Below are 23,241 nucleotides of genomic sequence, written 5' to 3'. Positions count from 1 at the left end.
TGAAGACCATGGAAAGCTTCAAACTCTCTCTGTTACGAAATAGGGTTTGCTTTACCTAAAGTAAATTGGACTTGCCAGCTAATGCCACGCAGCAGAAAGGAAGCCAAGCCTTCTGGCTCTCTGCTCTCAATCAACACTGGTTTTCCAAATGCCTGTGCTGTTCTGAGACGGCTGAAGCAAGGAGAGGGTATGCTACCTTCACAGGGAAGATTTCCTGTCCAAAGCCATCCAAACGTTCCACCTCATTGATGTACATAAGCTCAGCTTCTGCTGGCAGGATTCCACTAAAATCAAAAGAGCATCAAAGGAGGAAATGGTTAAGAGCCATAAAGTCAGTGGAAGATCCTACCCTCCTGGCGGCAAATTCCAGAACTGTGGTTTTAGTTCTGGGAAAAGCCATTGTCACCCAACCAACTGTGCAGGCATGGTGCATTACTAAGTAATGCATTAACATATTCCTCAGTAGCCTTTTACTCAACAGGGAATAATAAGAGGAAGGTAAAATATTTAATTAAGACCTACAGCCCTATAAACACTAAATAATTATTCCAGACATCCTGGTGAATAATGCTGCCTGCTTTAAAAAAAAAAAAAAATGTATTTTTCTCCCACATGGGAAAAAAATCTCCACTGTTAAAAAAGAAAGAAGGAAGAAAGGCAAAAGTTTCTGAGGATGACATTTTGGGAGCCAAGTAACCAAGATAAGAGAAGAGTCTAGGACCACTGCACATGTCCCAAAGAGCTCCACGTAGCCCTGATCAAGCTCTCAGGGATGCCTTAGATCTCACTCTTTCCCCTCCTGACCTTGACTTTCCCACCCAAAGCAGCTCTTGAGGTCTGCACTCAGCACAAGCAGTCCCAGGCTTCCCAGGTCTGGCAACAGTTTTAGGAAGGTCACAGAGAGGAATTCCTCTGGCCAACGTGTGGGCCAATTGGTGTTAAAGAAAAAAAGGAAAAAGGAAAAAAAAAAACAGAAAGGGAGGGAGGGAGGAAAAAACAAAAGGGAGAGAGAGAAAAAAGAAAGGGGAGTGGTAGCACAGTTTTCAAATCTACGTGCACTCTCAGAACAGAGCTGAATCACTTGCTACAAGAAACAGAACTGTGTTGACTCAGCCGGGGCTTGCGCGGAGGGGCCGAATGTCTCCTGCCTCGGACAGGACGGTGGCCACGTGCTGGGCCTGGCAGCCCCCGCCTTACCTGTGGGCTTTGTGTTCTTGGGCCACCTTCTGTGTCAGCTCCTCCAGAACAGCTTCTTCCAGGGCCAAATCCTATCAAAATGGAAAGCAGTTAAGGTCACTCGCTATTTTGCTTGCAAACCTTAAAAGCTCTCTTTTTTCTAGAAGTTGTTCCTGATTAGCTTCACTTCCTCAGTCTCCCTTTACTCCTTTGTTTGTTTGTTTTTGCGGTACACGGGCCTCTCACTGCTGTGGCCTCTCCCGTTGCGGAGCACAGGCTCCGGACGCGCAGGCTCAGCGGCCATGGCTCACGGGCCCAGCCGCTCCGCGGCATGTGGGATCTTCCCGGACCGGGGCACGAACCCGTGTCCCCTGCATCGGCGGGCGGACTCCCAACCACTGCACCACCAGGGAAGCCCCTAGTCCTTTGAATTAGAGGTTGTCATTTTTAGGACAGAGGTTCATTTTTACTTTTGTAACAGGGCTCTCCACTATAACAGGCTATTTCAAGGCGTATTTGGGGTTGCCATCTAAATTCTGGAGGATCTGGGAATAGCTCTTTTTTCATTTACCTTCTTCTTCCCTATCTGCCTGCCTCTTGGACTTTCATTAAAAATGCTTTTTAAGAAACAGAAACAGACTCACAGACTTAGAGAACCAACTTACGGTTACCAGGGGGTAGGGTTGGGGGGAAAGGGATAGTCAGGGAGTTTGAGATTGACGTGTACACACTGCTATATTTAAAACGGATAACCAACAAGGATCTACTGTATAGCACAGGGAAACTGGTCAATATTATGTAACAACCTAAATGGGAAAAGAACTTGAAAAAGAATAAATACATGTCCATGTATTGAATCACTTTGTGGTACACCTGAGACTAACACAACACTGGTAATCAACTATACTCCAATATAAAATTAAAAGTTAAAAAAAAATCCTCTGTAAGTGCTTACACATTTTTAACAGTGAGGATATACAGGCAAATGAGTTTCCAGGTCATCATCCCTTCCAAAGCTGAGCCCAAGAAGGGACTGTGCCTGGCCTTTTTATCCACCAGCACAATCCCAGCAAACTAATTCAGAGCCACCTGAAGTCAGAGCTGGCTCATTCAGAGACTAGTTGATGGGGCCTTGGGAACAAAAGAGGCCACGACAGCTCAACCGTCACAGCGGAGCTCCAGAAGGTAACAGGTGGGGAGCTGACCAGCTGGTGTCTCAACCAACTGAATCCCAGGCCCCTGGACCAGTGCTGTGCTGGCTCCCATGGGATTAGAGTCAACTGGACACATTGCTTCCCAACTCCCTTTCAATGATGGCGGGAGTATTTAAAGGGCTTGTTAAACATTTAGCAGGAAAGTGAGATGGAGTCTGGAGGAATACATCCAAGATGGGGAGACCAAGCAGTTCCTGAGACACTGACAGGCATGGAGATTCTATAGCTCATCCCATCCCTTTCGGTGGCTCCAGCCCAGATGCCTCTGCCCTTCCCAGGTGCAACTTCCACGCCCCCCAGGCTGGTGAGCACCAAGGAGGGTACAGATGTGCTCCGTCTTCCTCTGAGCTCCAGAGGGGGCGTTAGAAGGGGCTCTGAGCTGTGTGTCCCGGTGAGCCTTCCAAGGCTCATCAAAGACACTTGAGGGGGGGGGAACTGATGTTTTCACAGAAAACATCCAAAACGCCTCATTCCCTTGGTTCTAAAATATCATTTATATCAAGATCACGTCCAATTTAACAGCTTTTCATGAAACACTACCCCCCAAAGGTACACCTCAAAAGTGCAAGAAACATCCCATCTCAAATGATGCAACTGGAGAAAATCAATATTTCTTAAAGCTGGAACATGCGAGCACAACTATATATTAGAAATTCTATAGCTCTGCAGATGGTCCTGAGAAACCTTAGAGAAGACGGAGGGAATTGCTAGCAGCTCTCATTTTTCATGTGTTACTGATTAATTTGCTGTTTTCTGTTTAGCCATCCACTGAAACAACTGAAGTCCATGATAGGAAACAAGCTCGATGTTTTCAGTTTTATGCTGTGGAATCACAAAGATGCCACGTGGCTTAGGAATCCAGCTATGTCTGTGCATCCAGGTACCGAGTATTAGAAATAACTCAATATTAATTTTGAAAAGCTAATAAAAGGCATGTGGCAATAGAATAAAATAAAGATAACTGAAGATCAAAAAGTGCTCCAATAAACTGCTGTCTCCTACTTTGAAAGAAGAAAAAGTCCAAAGGGACCCCTCTGCTATTGTACTCAACCCCACCGCCTCCATCTGTGTCTGGGGCCTCCCTGAGGTATGTGGTCCCACCACAGGGCCAGGCGAGAGTGGCCGCGCTAGGATGAAAAATGGCAGAGAGAGAGCCTGCACACAGCTGCACACCTGGGGAGCGCCCTGTGTACTTAACTTTGTTCTTTGACCGGCTGCAGAAATGCCATTTGACAAATTCGGTTACTTTATAAGATCAAACACAGCCATTCATCCCATCTTCCCTCCCCCACCAAAGGAATGCATTCTTCCCTTTGAAAGCTCTAGTGGAACCAAGCAGAAAGTTTGCAAACCTTCCATGGCTCCCCACTGCCTACTCAATTAGGTCAACACCTGGGCCTGGCATTCAGACCATTTTTCAGTGTGGCTCAGCCGTCCCTTCAGACCTCTTCTCTCAAGGGTTCAAGACCTCAGGCCGACTCTTCCTAACACAAACTGCTTTCACGTCTCACCCCATCTTTCAGGTCCTGACACACCTACCACTCCCTGGACAGGGCTTCCATATTCTCTCACGTGGGACAGAAGCCTTTCCCTCTCTGGACCTACCTCTTCCGCCCTGTGTGTCTCTCTTAGAGTTCTTACCATCGTCTACCTATTGTCTTTGTTACATAGTTACCTGGATACTCATCTCACCCTTTATCCTTGTCTCCCTCCCTCTGCTAGATGACAGGCACCTAAGGTCAGCAAACAGCAAGCCTCCACACTGCCTCCAGGGCCCAACTCAGGGCTTTGAACAATGCCAGCGTATAAACTCTCAACATACAGTAGTCGATCAATAAACATTGACTGCGCTGAGCTGAGCTGAGCTCAATATGCAACGTGTCGGTTTCATATTGTCAAGCGAGGGTTTTTTTGTTTCTGTTTTGTTTTAATTTTTATTGGTGTATAGTTGATTTACAATGTTGTGTTAGTTTCTACCGGACAGCAAAGTGAATCAGTTATACATATACACGTAGCGACTCTTTTTTAGACTCTTTTCCCATATAGGCCATTACAGGGTATTGAGTAGGGTTCAAGTTACGCGAAGCGGCTGAATGATAATTTATGCACTCTGCTTGTCCTCTGTCTGCTCACATTTCAAAGTGCACAGAGTACTGTTGCCTGGAAAGACACCCTTCAGCATCCTGTGCTTGCCTAACAGAGACAGAAAAATAATGCTGCTGATAATGTGAGGACAACGGTGGTCATGATGACAACTAAATAAACACTGAGAATTCACCGTGTGCGCGATTAAGTCCTTCACATGCATTCTCTCCTTTTATCCTCACAGTCAGATTAGGCTTGTTATCCTCATTTTTAGATGAGGAAATGGAGGCTTTGGTTAAATAACTTGCCCAAGTTTGTACAGCCAGTAAGTGGCACGGCCAGGATATGGGCACAGAACACTTGACCCCTATACTCTAAACCTCCTGACCACAGGCCACAGTGTATCGAGGATACAACAGGGGTCAGGGTCGTGGGGCGGAGGAGAGGATACATGACTGATGGCAGAAGCCTAGGAATGTTCACGAATCAGATACGCATGCTGACATCAGCTTCTGCCACGTCATCCTGAGGGCCGTCCAGTAGGACTTTCTGGAAAGATGGAAATGTTCTACACCCAAGCTTTCCAGTACAGTAGCCATGAGCCACACGTGGCTACTGAACACTTTTTTAATGCAACTGAGGAACTAAATTTTTAATTTTATTTAATGCTAATTAATTTCAATTTGGATGTAAATAGCCACCTGTCACTAGCAGCTACTATACCAAAGAGGGAAGTTTTAGATCCAAGGACAACAACATCAATATCTGTCTGGCACAGTGAGACTGAATGGAGGTCTCTGCTGTTTTAACATCTGATTTGCTTAGAGCCCAGCAGTGACATGGTCTTATTCTGAAAAAGGAATGACACACAAAATAACTCCTTTGTTGCCTTACAGCACTTTAACCTGTCAAAGCATTTTACCACCTACAAACTCATACATCTCGTGCTCGTGATCACCCTTGAAAATTCTCCTGATCTCTGCCTAAAGGCTATGTGATAAAGACCTTTAATGAGAGAAAGGTAAAAAAAAAAAAAAAAAAATTGTGAAAAATTATCAACCCAATTCATTGTCTCCGTTGACACAAACATACACGTTCTCTAAAATTCTAAGGTATCACTTTCACTTTCCTCCGCGGAGCACACCAGAAAACATCCTGACTTTTGTGTGAGCTGCTGAGTTGTTACAGATACTGACACCAAGTCCTATGAAGAACTTCTCTGCTAAGTAATATGCTAATCTCTTTGAATGGAGGTTGATTTAATCGGTGGAATTAATAAGGCATAAAAAACAGCAGGCCCAAGATAATACTGCTATTATCTTGGTGGGAAGTAGAATAAGGAGAGAGCTATTCATAAAAAGTTAGAGATTTTGCAGTATTTCCCTAACCTAGAAGAATAAGGTTAAGTTTTTGACCACTTTAGAGAAAAGGTAACCCTTGTACACTGTTGGTGGGAATGTAAACTGGTGTAGCCACTGTGGAAAACAATAGAGAGGTTCCTCAGAAACTAAAAATAGAACTACTCTATGACTCAGCAATTCCACTCCTGGGTATATATCTTGAAAAAAAAAAACACTAATTCTAAAAGATACATGCACCCCAATGTTCATAGCAGCAATATTTACAACTGACAAGCTATGGAAACAACTTAAGTGTCCATCAACAGATGAATGGCTAAAGAAGATGCGGGGGGGTGTGTGTGTGTGTGTGTGTGTGTATGGATACACACACAATGGAATACTACCCAGCCATAAAAAAAAGAATGAAATTTTGCCATCTGCAACAACATGGATGGACTTGGAGGGTATTATGCTAAGTGAAATAAGTCAGACAGAGAAAGACAAATACTGTATGATATCGCTTATATGTAGAATCTAAAAAACTACAACAAACTAGTGAATACAGCAAAAAGAAGCAGACTCACAGATATAGAGAACAAACCAGTGGTTACGAGTAGGGGAGGAAGGAATGGAGGTACAAATTACTGGATATAAGGGAGGCTCAAGGATGTATTGTACAATATGGGGAATACAGCCAACATTTTGTAATAACTGTAAATGGAAAGTAACCTTTAAGAATTGTATGAAAATTTTTTTAAAGTTTTGGACCAATTAGATTCATCTCATCACTGACACAGGAAATAACTGCAACCTTACTTACCCCTTCTCTCAAAACTTAAAACCTTTGTTGCCAGACCCCTCTACTTTCTCCCATATGCCACAGTAGTTTAGATGCCAAGCTCTGCCCACTGTACTTCCAAAATATCTTTTGCATTGCTTTTTCGTTTTTATCTTCACTGCCAACACCTAATTCTTCTGTCTTGCCGAGAACACCACAACAGATTCTTATCTGACGTCCTTCCGCAAACGGTCTCATTACTCTAATCCAGTGGTCCTCAAAGTGTGGGGCCTGGAACCCCTGGATGGAGCCCACGCGTTCTAACTCCTCAGATGTTTCAGGCTTCTCTGCCACCGCTCCCCTCCGCACCCCTGAGCGGCCATCACACTGGCCAGCTGGCTCCCACCCAGTTACGCAGGCCGCCTCACCTCTCCTCCTCCAGCCTCTGTCTAGAGCATCCCTTGCTCCTTCCCTCTCTGCCTGCTGCAATGCTGCTCATCCTTTAAGATGCAGCTCACACACCATTAGCCTTTCGACCTACCCTCACCTCCCCAAAACAGGTAACCTCTCCCCACAGAGAATCCCTATCATACTTTGTTACACTTGGATTTGCATTAGGATTTTGCAAACTTCCTATTGACTCAGCCACTTTGTCGTCGCCCTGAGAACAAGCACCATTTCTTATATAACTTTATCCCTCGGGGGGAAAAAAAAAGTGGTAAATGCTCGTGATTTCTAAAATCAGAGCCGGAATGTTGGAGCGGGTATAGCCTTTCCCTAAAATGGTTTTTCAAATGTTTTAACTTTCCTCGTGAAAGCTCTTCTCAATTACTCCAAAGCTACCAAAAAACGAACAAAAATACTCCAGGGATTAAAAACCTAGCCTCATCCCTAATTTAACCCAGGAATAAACATTTTACTTCATGGACGCATTCAACAGATGTTTATGCATGCAAATTATGTGCCAGACAACAGTGGATGAGATAGAGTCCCTGCTTAAGGACCACAGAGCTGACATTCCAGCTGACAATAAAAATGAGAGAAAGAATGAACGCGTTCAGATACTGAAAGAGCTCTGAAATACACGCATAAAAGGGCAGGAAGTGCTGGATGGTTGGTGTGTATAATATAGATGGTCAAGGAAAAGGAAGCCTTCCCTGAGGAGGTGGTATTTGAATCAAGATCTGAATGACAAGTCGTAAGAAGACCTGGGGTCGAGCATTCCAGGCAGAGGAGGCGCAGTACAAAGGCTCTGGGATGGGACCAAGCTGGGTGTGCTCAGAAAGGAAGACGGAACATAGTAGTGGAGGCTGGTGTGATGGGGCCGGGGGCAGGGAAGTGTCTTGAGGAGGTAAGAAGAGGCATCTTTACCATTCTCAGTGTCTTACAAAACTTGTTCCTACTTTATAAATGCAGGGACATTCTCCCTAGGGAATATGTGTGTAAATTCCTCTGAGATTTTCAAAGGAAAGAATTAAATATCCATAGAAGGTAGAAAATTAATTAAGAAAAAGGAAATTACACTTACCATTGGAAATAGCACATATTCTCTGAGGAAATCCTGAGAGTCAAACTGATTATAGTCTCCAAAATCAGCTGAAAAGAAAAGAAGGGGAAGGAGGGCAGTCTTTATTATATGACATTAAAGATGGACTAAAATAGGGTAAACTTATCACCACATTTACTCTCGCCACTTTATCCTACTTCTGTACTATTATTAAATAAGAACAGTGCCAAGATGGGTTTGATGTTACTACCACTTTCACATAGCAATAATGTAAATATAAGCATGTGAGCACTGCTACAGAATTTTCTAGAAAGAATGGGGAAATTTGAAAGTGATTCCTAAGCTATTTTAAAAACTTAAAACAAATCTATATTTATCTTTTTATTAAATATTTACCAACACATATCTTAATAATATCTGCCAAGGGGACTTTTTTTTTTTTTTTTTTGTGGTACGCGGGCCTCTCACTGTTATGGCCTCTCCCGTTGCGGAGCACAGGCTCCAGACGCGCAAGCTCAGCGGCCATGGCTCACGGGCCCAGCTGCTCCGCGGCATGTGGGATCTTTCCGGACCGGCATCCGGACCGGGGCACGAACCCGTGTCCCCTGAATCGGCAGGCGAACTCTCAACCACTGTGCCACCACGGAAGCCCATGCCAAGGGAACTTTTTAACTCAAGGTTAATTTAGAGAACTGAAGAGACAAACCCATCTGCATCTCTTCATATATTTGCAGCTGGAAATTCCCACTGTAAATCACCCTTGGCAAGCATCCTTGCAAATTTTTACACCTCTTAAACAACTCCACATGTTATAAGATGCCCAAAGTTCTGTTTTGTCCTACTTTCATCTCACAGTTGTAAGTTTGAGCACATGTAAAACGAATACAGTTCGCCTCTATCATAAATCTATAAATGTCTTGCTTCGAATCCTACTTGCTCTCAAAAAAAAAAAAAAAAAAAAAACTCAAAGCAGCATGAAATTTTAATTTCACGTAAAATGTTTAGCATCAGGTAGAAATGGATTCAGGTATCTTTTAGGTAACAAGAACTAGAGAGTGAGGGGATCCACACAGAAGGCTGTTACCAAGAAGGCAAAGATGCACCTACAAACTCAGCACATAACTAATTAACAAGGTGAGGCACTCAGGAACACCAAAGATCGTAGGCTCTGCCTAATTCCAAGGTCAGTTATCTGCTGTCATATTTCATCACAACTTTTATCTCTGTTGATGTGGCTTTCTAACTGCCCAATAAGCGTTCTCAGAAAAATTATTTTACAAATATTATAGCTAGAGGAGGTTTCATCAGACTGAACAGCGAGCTTCAAGGACCCAAGGAAAAGGGAACCCAGAGTAAGTTCACCAACTTCCTTTAGCCTGAAAGCTATCACTAGGGTCCTCCAATATCCAGGATGCCTGTAATGAGCCCAATGATTAAAGAGTGAGAGGGGAAAAAAGAGAGTGAGTGAAAAGGAAGCATTTTAAAGGAGAAAGACCCAATATGAAGATGAGGGACCCATTGATCTTCTCTCTCTTCTCCCCAATTAAGGGTGTCTTCTCCACTGTTTTAATGATTTTTCAGTTATAACCACGGATGGTTTCGTTATATCGTTCTGGGCATTGCTCCTTCCCTTTCCAGTGTTAGGTGAACAGCATATAGTGCGTACTTCCAATCCACAGGGGAACAGGAGAAGCTAACTACTAAGAATCACACGTCCAACAAAAATCGCTAACCCGCTAATATCCCCAAAATGAAAGTTATCGAGGAAAGGCTGCCTCTTTAGACATTTCAAACCCAAAAGGTTTAACTTCAGTGCAGTTACAGATGGGAAGTTCAGTTCTCAGCTTCTACAACAACAATCCACACAGCAAGGACTTGGCGGCTGGCAGCCTTGCATTTGGACGGTACCTGATTTTAAAGAAAATCATGACTACAAGGGAAACTCGTCTCTCTTTAAAAATTATACTTTTATCTTGTTTTCAACATGACTAAAGACAATGAAGCTACCCCTCAATAAAGAGTAATGTATAAAGATATGTAAAAAATTACATGCTGTGTTACGTGAATATGTGTAACGATTTAGAGAAGATAAAAACATAGGTGTCTGATCAATCTAAGTAGGACAAGTTGAAAGATATGTACTCTAACACACGTTTGTTGTTCCACATTACAATCTTGCATTTAAAATTTCTCTCTTTAACTGTGTCGGAATAAATTACACTACAATGTTTTAAGCTCTCACACTTGAAACTGATGTGAAAGTCACACAGTCATAGCGTCAAGCCACAAAATATGACCATGTTGGGCAGTGACAAAATTCTAAGAAAATGTTCCACCAACCCTGCAATGTAGCTTTACTTAGAGGCAGGATGAAAGCTGCTGTTTCTTCAAATAAAACTAAAATTATACAAGCCTGAGCAATTCGCAAACAGCTTTGAGAAATCCAACATCCTGCCTCTAAAAATCAGTATCTCTGCATTTTTAATGGAAGATACCCTGAAATGAAAAGTGAGAGTTACTAAGGGATCGTTTAAGCAAATTTAACTTTTCCCTCTGAGAGGCCAGCGACACCAACATCCGACAGAAGACGGACTGTCACACACCGGTCCCCACTCTCTTACCTTGCACAGCTAAGCCCGCCAGCCGGATCACCTGTTCCAGCGTACATCGCAACCGCCCTTCAAGCACGTCTTTTTTGACTTGCAGGTAATACTGATATCTGTTCATGGAAACAGAAGAACAAATAACCTTAAAAACACATACTTGGAATACATTCCCACGACATCGATGCCTCTGGATGTGAAACCTTACGTACACAGCAGGATACACAGGTGATGTCGATAAAGGTCAGGTCTATAGAAGATGGAAAGTGACCTCTGCCTGTGTTTATCTTTGTTTGATGTGGCAGGTGCCACGTCCCGTTCACTCTGAGTTTGAGAGCGTTCTCATCACATCATTTCACTGCGGGCCGGCAGGATGAACTACTGATAAGAACCAGCTCTTCACAACAAGAGACCAAGAACGAAAACGCTCTTCCACACTTCGACAACCACAACAGCACAGCTGCCAAAGCCATATTCAGCAGTGTGTGCACTCCTGAAAAACTTCTGGAAACACACCATTTCTTAAACCCCAAGGCTTGGGAGAGTAGAAGACAAATAGGCCAAATCATTGAGAATTCTGCTAATGGACAGGATAAAGCTTTTCAGAGCCGGGTTCACCCTCCACGTCTGTGACTCACAAAAAATCTAATCAAATGTGATACGGAGCCTTCCAACCCAAAGTACGTCCTCCAAGCAGCAAAGTTCAGACGGACAGAATGTGCCCATACACAACATCAACCTCAGACTAGACCACTCTTCTAGAAACTAATACAGCGTTATTGTTTCCTCGCCAGTAAAATCGCACTTAGAAATCTCCTCACCCCAAACCTTTACATCCCAGGACTCCACTTCCTTTGACCATACTCTTAGAACACAGCTACCTCTAGAACAGTCACACTTTTTAGGCATTAATTCTTGGCAAATGCTAACCACCTTTTTGCTCCTGGTAACCATAAGTCTGTACTTCTTCAAAATTTTGGCATGTCAATCAAGGGAGCTCAGGAGTGACCCAAAGCCCAGCTCTCGTGGAGAGAGGCAATCAGCCCTGAGAGCTAATTATTGCTGCCTCTACCTTGATATCATGGACATTGCTACATATCAATCCAATACCTATTTGAACAGAAGAATCAGGCTCGACAAAATAGTCTCTACTTCTCTACTCTTGGGTTTATGGGACAAGGTAAAGACAACCAGGTCTGTCTCTGGTGGGAAAACCTACACTCAAATTAGAAGGACCAACACTCGGCGTTATCCAAAGTTTTTTTTAGTCAAACTTAATGTCTAATAGAAAAACAACCTATTTTTCCTACCACCATTCTATCTTTCACCTAAAATATTCAAGATCATTTTACAGCGTCCAGTAGCGAATCAATAATTTGACTACTTGTCAATGTCGGTTGACTAAATCGATTAATGTACATAACAATTACCTTCACTGCTTTTCAGAGACAAGTCCCTGGTACCTGTAGAAAACCTTTGTGTCCACTCACCACTCTGAGCTCAGTGGACACTGCCCTGACCTCACCTAGTCATTATATCCTTAGCTGGTTAGAGGCATCGTGGATTCTAAATCCCAACAAATAGGAACAGAGGTTTCATATAAGACCTTGTGATTAAAAATCTTTTGTTGGTAATGAAGTGGCAGCTCTGCTGTTTCCGAATGTGCACAGTTTAGAGCTAATACTAGACAAGATACTTTGAAAAATCCTGTGAAGTTGAAGGTACCACCTGTGTGTGTGTGTGTGTGTGTGTGTGTGTGTGTGTGTGTATTTTTTTCTTTGTTGAGGGAGTTTCTGGCAATAATATATGATAGAGGGGAAAGGGGAAGTCATGACCTGCCTCTTCATTCTTCATAGGAGAGAATCAGAGTAAATGAAAACATTTTGAAGCAATAATTGTAAACGAATTAAAAGAAACAGCATGAGAGTGAATCAAAGTATTGAAGACTAAAGAAACCTGAATTGCTGCAGTTAAAATATGCCATGTTCCCCTCTGGCTTCCTTTTTTCCCCTGTTCACTGAGGTCAAGTCCCCAAGCTCTGGCATATTTTTCAAATGTTTCACACAAGGTGAGTTACCATCACAGAAGGGTGGTCCCATGCATTCCCATGATCCACGTGCCTGCTGTGTGCCTGAATGTCTCCCATCTCAAGGGGAAAGAGACAGCCAGCCTGCACATGGCAAGTGCCAAGGATCGCAGGTTCCATGGTTTCATTCAGCAAACCAAGAGCTCCAACAGAAATGCTTTACACTAGCACCCTTGCTTCAAGGAGTGTGCACCCTATCGAGTCCAAGCAAAGCTCAGGGCTTCTATAACCTTACTTAAATAACAGATTTATGCCTAAAAACATAACCTAATGATGCACACTATTAGTTCATCTCCTAGGAGAAAGCTCAGTAAAACCTAAACTAAGAGGGAAACACAGGCTTCAGAAGCCTTCTTCTCATGCAAAGCTACAGCACATGTTTTCTGTTGCATCCTCCATCTTCCTTCATGGTTTGTCCTCAGCACCCACCGCCATACTCTTTCCCTGTCCCCAGCCTGGTTCTCAGTTTTCCTCTGGCACCTGTCTTGTGCCTCTGGGCCCGTTCTCCAGGAAACAGTAAAAGGTCCACTCATTCACGTGAGGAAACTTTTCCTTCAAGAGATTTTAGGAATTGCCCGGGAGCCATTCAGGAAAGATCTTTTTTTTTCCAGTACGCGGGCCTCTCACTGCCATGGTCCCTCCCGGTGCAGAGCACAGGCTCCGGACGCGCAGGCTCAGCGGCCATGGCTCACGGGCCCAGCCGCTCCGCGGCATGTGGGATCCTCCCGGACCGGGGCACGAACCCGTGTCCCCTGCATCGGCAGGCGGACTCTCAACCACGGCGCCACCAGGGAAGCCCAGGGAAGAACTTTTATGTTTATAACCTAGCCAGTTCTCAAAAAGGAGAACACCTTCTTGTAGAAACCCAGGCAAGCAAGGGGGTCCTTAGTCATCAAAGACCTTTTAAGTACCAAGTGTTCACTGTGAAAGCAGATAGGTCTTTGAAGAAGAGCCACTTAGAATCTGAAGACCATACTTTCAAAACTGGGGGAATAAGAAGAAAAGAGGGATGACGAAAAGTGTTAACATCATCCTATGGCCAGAGGAGCCCGCTGTGTTTTTCTTCAGAAAAATTAAAGGATGTTTAATTTTTTTGTTAATAAAAACAACAACAAAAAAACCCCAAAGGACTAAAAAAACAAAATCTCACAATAGGAAGGAATGTTAGTGTTTATTAAAGAAAGGTACAATGGGATTCTAAAAACAACAGCAAGAACAACACGCACAAAACCCAAAAACCCAGACAAACCAGAAGACATAATTTCAAGGTGGGGAAGGATGGTAACATTTGCCTACTCGTCCGTCCTATTCAAACAGTGTTTGAAACTCTTCTACATGCATTCACTCCTTCGTATCTGGAGTTGTTTCGACTCATTTTCTGCTCTCCAAGCCCAGGAGACACATGGATATTAACGAACATTCATTAAGCACTTCCTGTACGTCTAAGTCGGCTAGATGCCGAGAACATCCTGGAGAAGGCTAAGACAGTCGGCCCTGCAGGGATGCTCATCATCTCTCGGGCCACTGCTGTCACGTTTCTCTCTCCAGTGCAGTATTTAAGGGTTTAATGTTTAAGAACCAACGAGAAAAGCATCTTAAAAGGTGTTATCCTAGCATTATCTTCCATAGCTAGGGCCTTTTACACGTCACCTTGGAGGCAAAAATGATTAGCTGAGACCTTGGGAAATATAATCCACAGCACCCAGCAAAACAATAGTTATAGTTTTCTTACCCTGCTGATCCCAACTTTCATCCACAATTATCACTTCTATAAAATGTATAAGCAGGTTCCATCTATTATAGATCCATCCCACGCTAGGCAACAGCGAATCCCAATCCACTAGCAAGGAACACCAGGATTGTTCCCGGTCATTTAGGTTAAATGTAGGCTTGTGCTGGTAAGCAAAACCAAGGAGCTGAAGAATGCAATGCCCCTGCCTGCAAGCCATCCAGACTACGAGAGAATCTGAACAGCGTTAATGATATGGTGTGATTGCCATTTGAGATTGTGGATATTACTACATGAGATCACAGAAACAGGAATGGAATCTGAACCACTTTGCTAACTGATTGTTTGCTACATTTCTGCTCAAAAGGTACTTTTATAAGATATAATAATTCTATCCTATATGAAGACCAAATTAGAGAATATGAGCTGAAATTCTATTTCTAGAATGTTTGGTTTTTGCTTATTTTTGATTAGAGATTCAATTCTAACAGCAGTAAAATATAACACTGAATCCTATTCTGGAAACATGCAATTTCATGGAAGTATACTCCACTCCACCCTGTCATAGCTTTGGGTGGAGGGGAAAAGAAAAAAACCAATCCTTGTGCCAGGAAAGTAAGTATTTGCCAACTTTCCAAAGGGATCCTCTTTGAAAACCCAAACCCACAAGGAAAGCTTTTAAATATTTTTTATATTCAAAGACCTGGAAATAGTCCATCTGACTGCTGAGGTCCAATGAATGGCTTTAGGTGAAGATTTTGCTCTCCCTCTAAGAACTGGTGAACATAATTATGCTTATTGAACAAGGGTAACATTTCTATTTTCAGTTTTTTGTTTTATTTTGAATCTCCAGAGATTAATTTATGGATTGAATGCAAGTTTCTCTGGGTGAAGCAGTAAAGGCTTCCTGATAATTGGTGCTATTAAACGTCACACTTGGAAACTGACAGACACTATAAATCCATCCCTAGAGGTTTCATCTATCTGGAATACTTCTATCCAAACTCAAGAAAATATGTGACTTCTCCATGTTCTTTCCTCCCCCTAAGATTTTGAAAAGAAAGGTTAAAAAAATGCCACACTGGGGCTTCCCTGGTGGCGCAGTGGTTGGGAGTCCGCCCGCCGATGCAGGGGACGCGGGTTCGTGCCCCGGTCCGGGAAGACCCCACATGCCGCGGAGCGGCTGGGCCCGTGAGCCATGGCCACTGAGCCTGCGCGTCCGGAGCCTGTGCTCCGCAACGGGAGAGGCCACAGCAGTGAGAGGCCCGCATACCGCAAAAAAAAAAAAAAAAAAAAAGCCACACTGAATTAAATCAGTAAAGCATGCATTCAGTGGTATCAAAGGACTCTCTCAAAATTACTCCCCATTACATTATCCTCAATGTTTACAGATGTGCTGCTATGATCTTTCATCTCTTATTTTAATTTATATATGAGGGCTTTATCTAAGCACTTATGCAAGTATATTTCACATGCAGGTCTGTTAATACTTCTCAGATTGAGAAATTCCACACGGTATTCTGGAAAGTATGGACTGTACCGCCACAGAACCACAAATAAGGCAAGAGAACCCAGAGGCCGAGTACGTGCTGCTTTTAAAATATTCCTCCCACCCCTCTCACACGTGAAATATTCATTCCAAGTCCAGTTCAGCAGAAATGCCTCAAACAGGGAATAGCCATGAAAATCTGAAAACTTTAAGATGTGGTTTCGGTCATGCTTCTACCCAAGGGCTCAACATAACTCAGCCTAAATCACAGGATGCTGGAGACAGGAGGATGGTAGGCCACTATCACTGCTCTGAATGCTGCCACCCTCCATGGGGCCTCCCCTCCCAGAGCGTCATAGCCGAATTAACTCTGAGACTAGCTTCGGGATCAGTGAAATGGAGGAGGGAGTGACACATGCCAATCCCAAGCAGAAGCTTTCCAAGCCCGTGCCTGGTTCCCAGCTCTGCTTCCCTCTGCCCTGAGACCTGCAGTGTCCAGGTAGCACTGCTGCCTGGTTAGCTTGACCACCAGGGAAAGAAGGCAATGGACACAGCACACATGTAAGGTAGCAAGAAATGAGCCTTTGGCTCTGAAAGCCACAGAGAGGTGGAGGTCATATACTATTACAGCATGACTTAGTGTAAGCTACTTAATAAGGGAAGGATTTCGAAAACTCACGCCCAGCTCTTCTGTTTCTAGAGAAGAAAACTCTGTTGAGGAAGGAGAATGACTTGCCCAAGGTAACACTGCTCCTTGAAGGCAGGACCACACAGACCAGAGCCTGGAGCTCCATTTCTGCATGGCAACCTCAGAGGTGATGAGAGTGGGATGGGATTCCCAGCCATTGCAGGCAAGTCATCAATTTCACTGAAGTCTAAAAATAGAAATGAAAATGCAAACACCACTGCTGGGTGATTTTCATGATCCCAATGCTTCTAAGGAAGGGCTTCAACAACCAAGCTGCCCTCCCCTCCCTCATCTGTGCCACAGCATATGAGACAAGCATTGACATAGAAGTTTTTCTGTAAAAACATATTACATGACATGTTTCATACTTTGGCCCTTGGATTATTCAGATCTGTTTTTTCTCCCAGAGCAGCCTCTGGGATATTTCACTTTCCTCCCGAAGGTAGAAGGAAGGGAAAGGAGACTGAGTTATGCATTCTAACGACTCATTGACAACTTCATAAGATGCATAGAGGGATAAAAGTAAAATCTAGAGATCGGGGTCTCCAATTAATAGGCTCCTACCTAGAAGGAGAGGCTGTATGCAGAAGCCAGTGCAAACTGGGCCCTTAAATGTATATGTTGCCAAATGCAACATTTTTTAAAAAGTAAACAGCAGTTCATCAGTAACACACACAGTCTTTACTGCCTTGCTTTGAGTAAAGATACTTCTATATTATGGATCATTAAAAGTTACTCAGACTTGGGCTTCCCTGGTGGCGCAGTGGTTGGGAGTCCGCCTGCCGAGGCAGGGGACACGGGTTCGTGCCCCGGTCCGGGAAGGTCCTACATGCTGTGTAGTGGCTGGGACCGTGAGCCGTGGCCGCTGAGCCTGTGCGTCCGGAGCCTGTGCTCCGCAATGGGAGAGGCCGCAGCAGTGAGAGGCCCGCGTACCACAAAAAATATAAATAAATAAATAAATAAAATAAAAAAGTTACCCAGACTTCACTCTGTTAGTGAAGTTACCCAGACTTCACTCTACTAAGGTATTAATAACACTTGAAGCTGTCTGATCGGCACATACCACCCATGCATTGATCTCTTTTACCCCCACTGCCCAAGGATATCTGAGACAGAAAGAAAACGCTCTTTCGTAGTTAAAAACAGGTGAGTGGAAGCACTCCGTATGCTCTAACTGTGGACCTGCAGTGTCACTGCTGCTGTCAGACACCTACATCTGCCTTTCCCTCCTCTACAGTTCAAGGTCCGGCAAACCCTCTTATCTCTTCCCATGTGCATGGTCAGTAGGGATGTGACAATTTAGAGAGAGGGAGCACATCAGTACCATCCTTAAACTCCTCAGTCTGTGAAGCTTTTCCATAAAACTACTGGGGTGGGAGGACCAGAGAGAGAAACCAGATTGTTTTGTCATTGTTATTATCAAGAAAAGAGTAAGACTTAAAATGTCCTCTCCTCACTAGAAAACTCCCTTTACAATCAGCAATATCAGAAGGGTCTTGCTAGAATGTACTGGAGACCCAGTTCTCCCAGGACAGTGCAGTAGGTACCAAAACGCTCGCATTGCTTTCTGGTCAGCATTCTATTGGGCAACTAAGAAATAAATGTACAAGCTTTCTACCATAAAAGACAAACGTGGGAGGTGGGGGGATGTTGGGGACAAGCTGTCCTAGAATTCTGGGACACAGGTTGGCAAAGAGCATAATTTTAACTCTTAGATTGACAGAGGTACCAACACAAGAGAAACAGCACCTTCCAGCCATTTCAAAGAGTGCTCACAGCTGTAAATCCAGATAATGGACAGGGTGGCCCACCCTGCTCTCCACCTGCCAGGACCAGATAAACAGTACATACGCGGGCATGGAACCAGACAAACGGGAAGGCTTGCCTCCCTCGGCCCCTCTGTCCTCAAAGCCCCCGAGAAGATTTCAGTTTGTGATTATTCGGGTATAATAATGTGTTTGGTTCCTGAGCCATGTACTATCTAAACTCTTTTCTATTTAATGAATGTTCGAGTTGACAGTCAATTAATACTCTGCCTCATCAAGCAGCTGACAAAGTCCGCGTTCCTGCAACTATGCAAAACTGAAATAAACCAACAGGGAGGAAGAAACGAAAGGAAAAGGCTAAAACCATAACTCCACAAAGAGAACCTTAAAAGGAGAAGTTTTTCTTTTTGCCTTTTTTACACCACAAGCCGACACACATGCGTACATGAAAATACAAACACGTGCATACACTCAAACACATACAGACAAGATTGTCCTGGCAGAACTTCAGTCCCAGAGGTTTTCAACATTCGCTGATCAATATCCTATATTGCCAGAGACACCTAACTTCTTACTGAGACTCCTTAAGTTTCAGTGAGTCAAAGGATTGCAATTCTTTCCTGAAAAGGATAATGTTTGTTTAAACGCACCCAAACACACACAGGCCTTAATGCTAGTGAAAAAAGGCCAGTAACAGCCAGGTGTCGCAAAAGAGAAAAGCATGCCCCAACCTGATCCTTACTCTCTGCTCTTGAACTCCTGCATTAATTACAACAAATTGCAGGGAATCGAAGTACAGTTTATGTGTACGATAAACTCCCTAATAATAGCTTATAATTCAATCAGGGGTTCTCTTTAAAATAGAAAAACTCATTCTCTACAATACATCCTAGAGAGAGAGCATGAATACCCTGACATCCCTTCTTTCTGTCCCATTCTACGCCATTGGGTACAGATTCCTCTATAGCAATCACACTAATGGAATTTTAAAGAGCCCAATAGGTTTCACTGTTGTGGACTGTGATGCCTTGAACTAGGAAGACAAGGCGACAGCACTAGAAATACCCAGGCTCAAAAGAAAACACTGTCCTCAAGTGTGTGATGTTAAAAGAGAACCTGAGTCTGTTTTGCTCCGGCTTAAAAATCTCCAATGACTTGGAAGAGTTCAGCAGTTCCTCAAACGTTGAATATGGAGTTATCACCTGACCCAGCAATTCCACTCCTAGGTATATACCCAAGAGAACTGAGAATATGTGTTCACAAGGAAACTTGTGCATGAAGAGCAATATCATTCATAATAACCGAAAAAGAAGAAACAGTCCAAACGTCCATCAACTTATGAATGGCTAAACAAAATGTTTATTCCATACCATGGAATATTATTTAGCCATAAAAAGGAACAAGGTATTGATACATTGCTACAACACGGATGAACTCTGAAAATATTATGCTACGTGAAGTAACTCAAGACACAAAAGGCCACATATTGTATGATTCTATTCATATGAAATGTCCAAGAACAGGCAAATCCATAGAGACAGAAAGTAGATCAGTGGTTGCCAGAGGCTGGGAGACAAGGGGAGGGGGAAAGACTGCTAATGTTATGAAATTAGATAGTGGGAATGGTTGCACAACTTTGCATACATAGTAAAAACAACTGAATTGTATACTTTAACGTGCTTAAAATAGTGAATACCATGTTATGTGAATTTTATCTCAAAAAAACAAAATATCCAATAACCCTAATCAGGAAAAACTTCAAACTCCTGATACAGTACACCAGATTCTTCATGATACACTCAGAACTACTTTCTTTTTAATTTCATGTCTCACCACACAGCATATACTTGAGTTGTAATAAGTTTACTGTGCTTCCCAATACCACCCCCTTCCTGTTTCCTCTGTCTGAATGCCCTTGCCCATCCTTCTCCATTTGGACAATCATCATCTACTCATCCTTCAGAGCCCTGTTGAAATGTATGTCCTTTTGTAAAAGCTTCCCAAATCCTCTCATCCAGTTAGTGAACCCCTCTCCCAGCTCTGAAAGCACGTCACCCGGGTGACCCTGCACTGTTGTCAGCACCTCTCCCGCTCCACACAGACTGGGGACTGGGTCTTTCCATTTAATGTCAGTACCTGGTGCCAACTAGACACTCGATAAATGTTTCTGAGTAGATGAAATACTGACAGAGAAACAAGGACAGAGGGAGGAAGCGAGACTAGTCACCTCACAGGAAGATTATTAGATGTTATTTCTATGGTATGAAAGAGGCACCTGAAAGTTTCAGAAATGTAACCCATCACATATCTGTTTTTAGGCAAAGGGAAACAATATTCCTTCAAAGACCTAGAATAGTCAACACAACGTTAAAGGAGAAGAATCATGTTGGAGGAATGACACTACCCGACTTCAAGACTTACTATAAAGTTACAGTAATCAAGACAGTGCGGTATTGGCAAAAGAAAAGACAAATAGATCAATGGGACAGGATAAAGGGCTCAGATACAGACCCACATAAATACAGTCAACTAATCTTTGACAAAGGAACAAAGGCAATACTATGGAACAAACATAGCTTCTTCATCAAATGGTGCTGGAACAACTGTGAATCTACATGCAAAAACATGAATCTAGACACAAACCTTACACCTTTCACAAAAATTAACTCAAAATGAATGGTGAAACTAAATGCAAAATGCAAAACTATCAAAATCCTAGACGATAACACAGGAGAAAATCTAGATGATCTCGGGCATGGCAATGACTTTTTAGATACAACAACAAAGACACAAATTCATGAAAGAAGTAATTAATAAACTGGACTTCATTAAATTTAAAAACCTCTGCTCTGTAAAAGACAGTATCAAGAAAATTACACGACAAACCAGAGACTGGGAGAAAATATTTACAAAAGACACATCTGATAGAGGCCTGATCCAAAACATATAAAGAACTCTTAAAACTCAATAATAAGAAAACAAATAACCCAATTAAAAAACAAGCCAGGATTTCCCTGGTGGCGCAGTGGTTGAGAATCCACGTGCCAATGCAGGGGACATGGGTTTGAGCCCTGGTCTGGGAAGATCCCACATGCCGCGGAGCAAGTAAGCCCATGTGCCACAACTACTGAGCCTGCGCTCTAAAGCCCGCGAGCCACAACTACTGAAGCCCACATGCCATAAGTACTGAAGCCCGCGCGCTTAGAGCCCATGCTGAGCAACAAGAGAAGCCACCACAATGAGAAGGCTGCGCACTGCAACCAAGACCCAGAGCAGCCAAAAGTAAGTAAATAAATAAATTTATTAAAAAAAATAAAAACAGGCCAAAGACCTTAACAGACACTTCATCAAAGAAGATATACAGATGGCAAATAAACACATGAAAAGATGCTCCACATCATAAGTCATCAGAGAAATGTAAATTAAAACAACAATGAGATACTACTGCATTACCTATCAGAATGGCCAAAATCTACAACACTGACAACACCAAATGCTGGCAAGGATGTGAAGCAACAGGCACTCTTCATTCATTGCTGGTGGGAATGCAAAATGGTACAGCCACCTTGGAAGACAGTTTGGTGGTTTCTTACGAAACTAAACATACTCTTACCATACAATCCAGCAATAGTGCTCCTTGGTATCTACCCAAAGGAACTGAAAACTTATGTCCACACAAAAGCCTGCACACAGATGTTTATAGCAGCTTTATTCATAATTTCCAAATTTTGGAAGAAACCAAGATGTCCTTCAGTAGGTGAATGAATAAATAAACTGTGATACACCCAGATACTAGAATATTATTCAGCACTAAAAAGAAATGCGCTATCAAGCCATAAAAACACATGGAGGAAACTTAAATGCGTATCACTAAGTGAAAGAAGCCAATCTGAAAAGGCTACATACTGCACGATCCCAATTATATGACATTCTGGAAAAGGCAAAACGATGGAGACAGTAAAAAGTCAGTGGTTGCAGGGGGAGGATGAGTAGGCAAAGCACACAGATTCTTAGGGCAGTGAAAATACTCTATCTGATAATATAATGATAGACACATGTCATTACACATTTGCCCAAACCCATAGAATGCACAACGTCAGAAGTGAATCCTAGGGCTTCCCTGGTGGCGCAGTGGTTGACAGTCCGCCTGCCGATGCAGGGGACACGGGTTCGTGCCCCGGTCCGGGAGGATCCCACATGCCGCGGAGCGGCTGGGCCCATGGGCCATGGCCACTGAGCCTGCGCATCCGGAGCCTGTGCTCCGCAACGGGAGAGGCCACAGCAGTGAGAAGCCCGCGTACCGCAAAAAAAAAAAAAAAAAAAAGGCAAAACTATGGAGATGGTAAAAAGATCAGTGGTTGCGGGGGGGGGGGGGGGAGGGGGGGGGGAAAGATAGATAAGATAAAGATATAATCCCAGCAACTGCCTAACAAAGCCAGTTCTTCTGTAGATGAGGTAATGTCCCAGAAATGAGGAGAAAATACTAAGGGCTTGATAAATGTTTGATGAATGAATGATGGAATGAAAGTAATTAATTAATTATAAATCCAGAGAGACTATGATAAAAATAGAAGTTCCCAGCCTATATTAAATCACATGGTTAGACCCACAGGGTATCTGATTATTACTGGTGACCACGAAACTCAGTATGGATAGAGGTGAATGGGGAGACCACTGGGTACCAGGATGCTATCTTCTTCAAGCCATTTTCCTGCTATCAGAGCAGGACAGCACGAAATGAAGGCCTTCTTCAGTTCTTATAAACGAAATGTGCTGGTCT

General features: G+C 43.2%; 1 protein-coding gene across 1 annotated transcript in view; it reads right to left on the bottom strand.

The window, feature by feature from the left end:
- The window catches only part of PTPN14 (protein tyrosine phosphatase non-receptor type 14), a 173,382-nt gene that overhangs the window by 45,954 nt on the left and 104,187 nt on the right, over positions 1 to 23,241 (bottom strand). Inside the window, 4 exon segments of the mRNA XM_032633781.1 lie at positions 197 to 284; positions 1,198 to 1,268; positions 8,122 to 8,189; positions 10,722 to 10,819. Of these exon segments, the coding sequence (XP_032489672.1) occupies positions 197 to 284; positions 1,198 to 1,268; positions 8,122 to 8,189; positions 10,722 to 10,819 (325 nt within the window).

The sequence above is a fragment of the Phocoena sinus genome, chromosome 1 (assembly GCF_008692025.1).
Source record: "Phocoena sinus isolate mPhoSin1 chromosome 1, mPhoSin1.pri, whole genome shotgun sequence".
Lineage (NCBI taxonomy): Eukaryota > Metazoa > Chordata > Mammalia > Artiodactyla > Phocoenidae > Phocoena > Phocoena sinus.
Note: the sequence above shows the minus strand (reverse complement) of the source record. Positions and strands in the feature narration are given on the sequence as shown.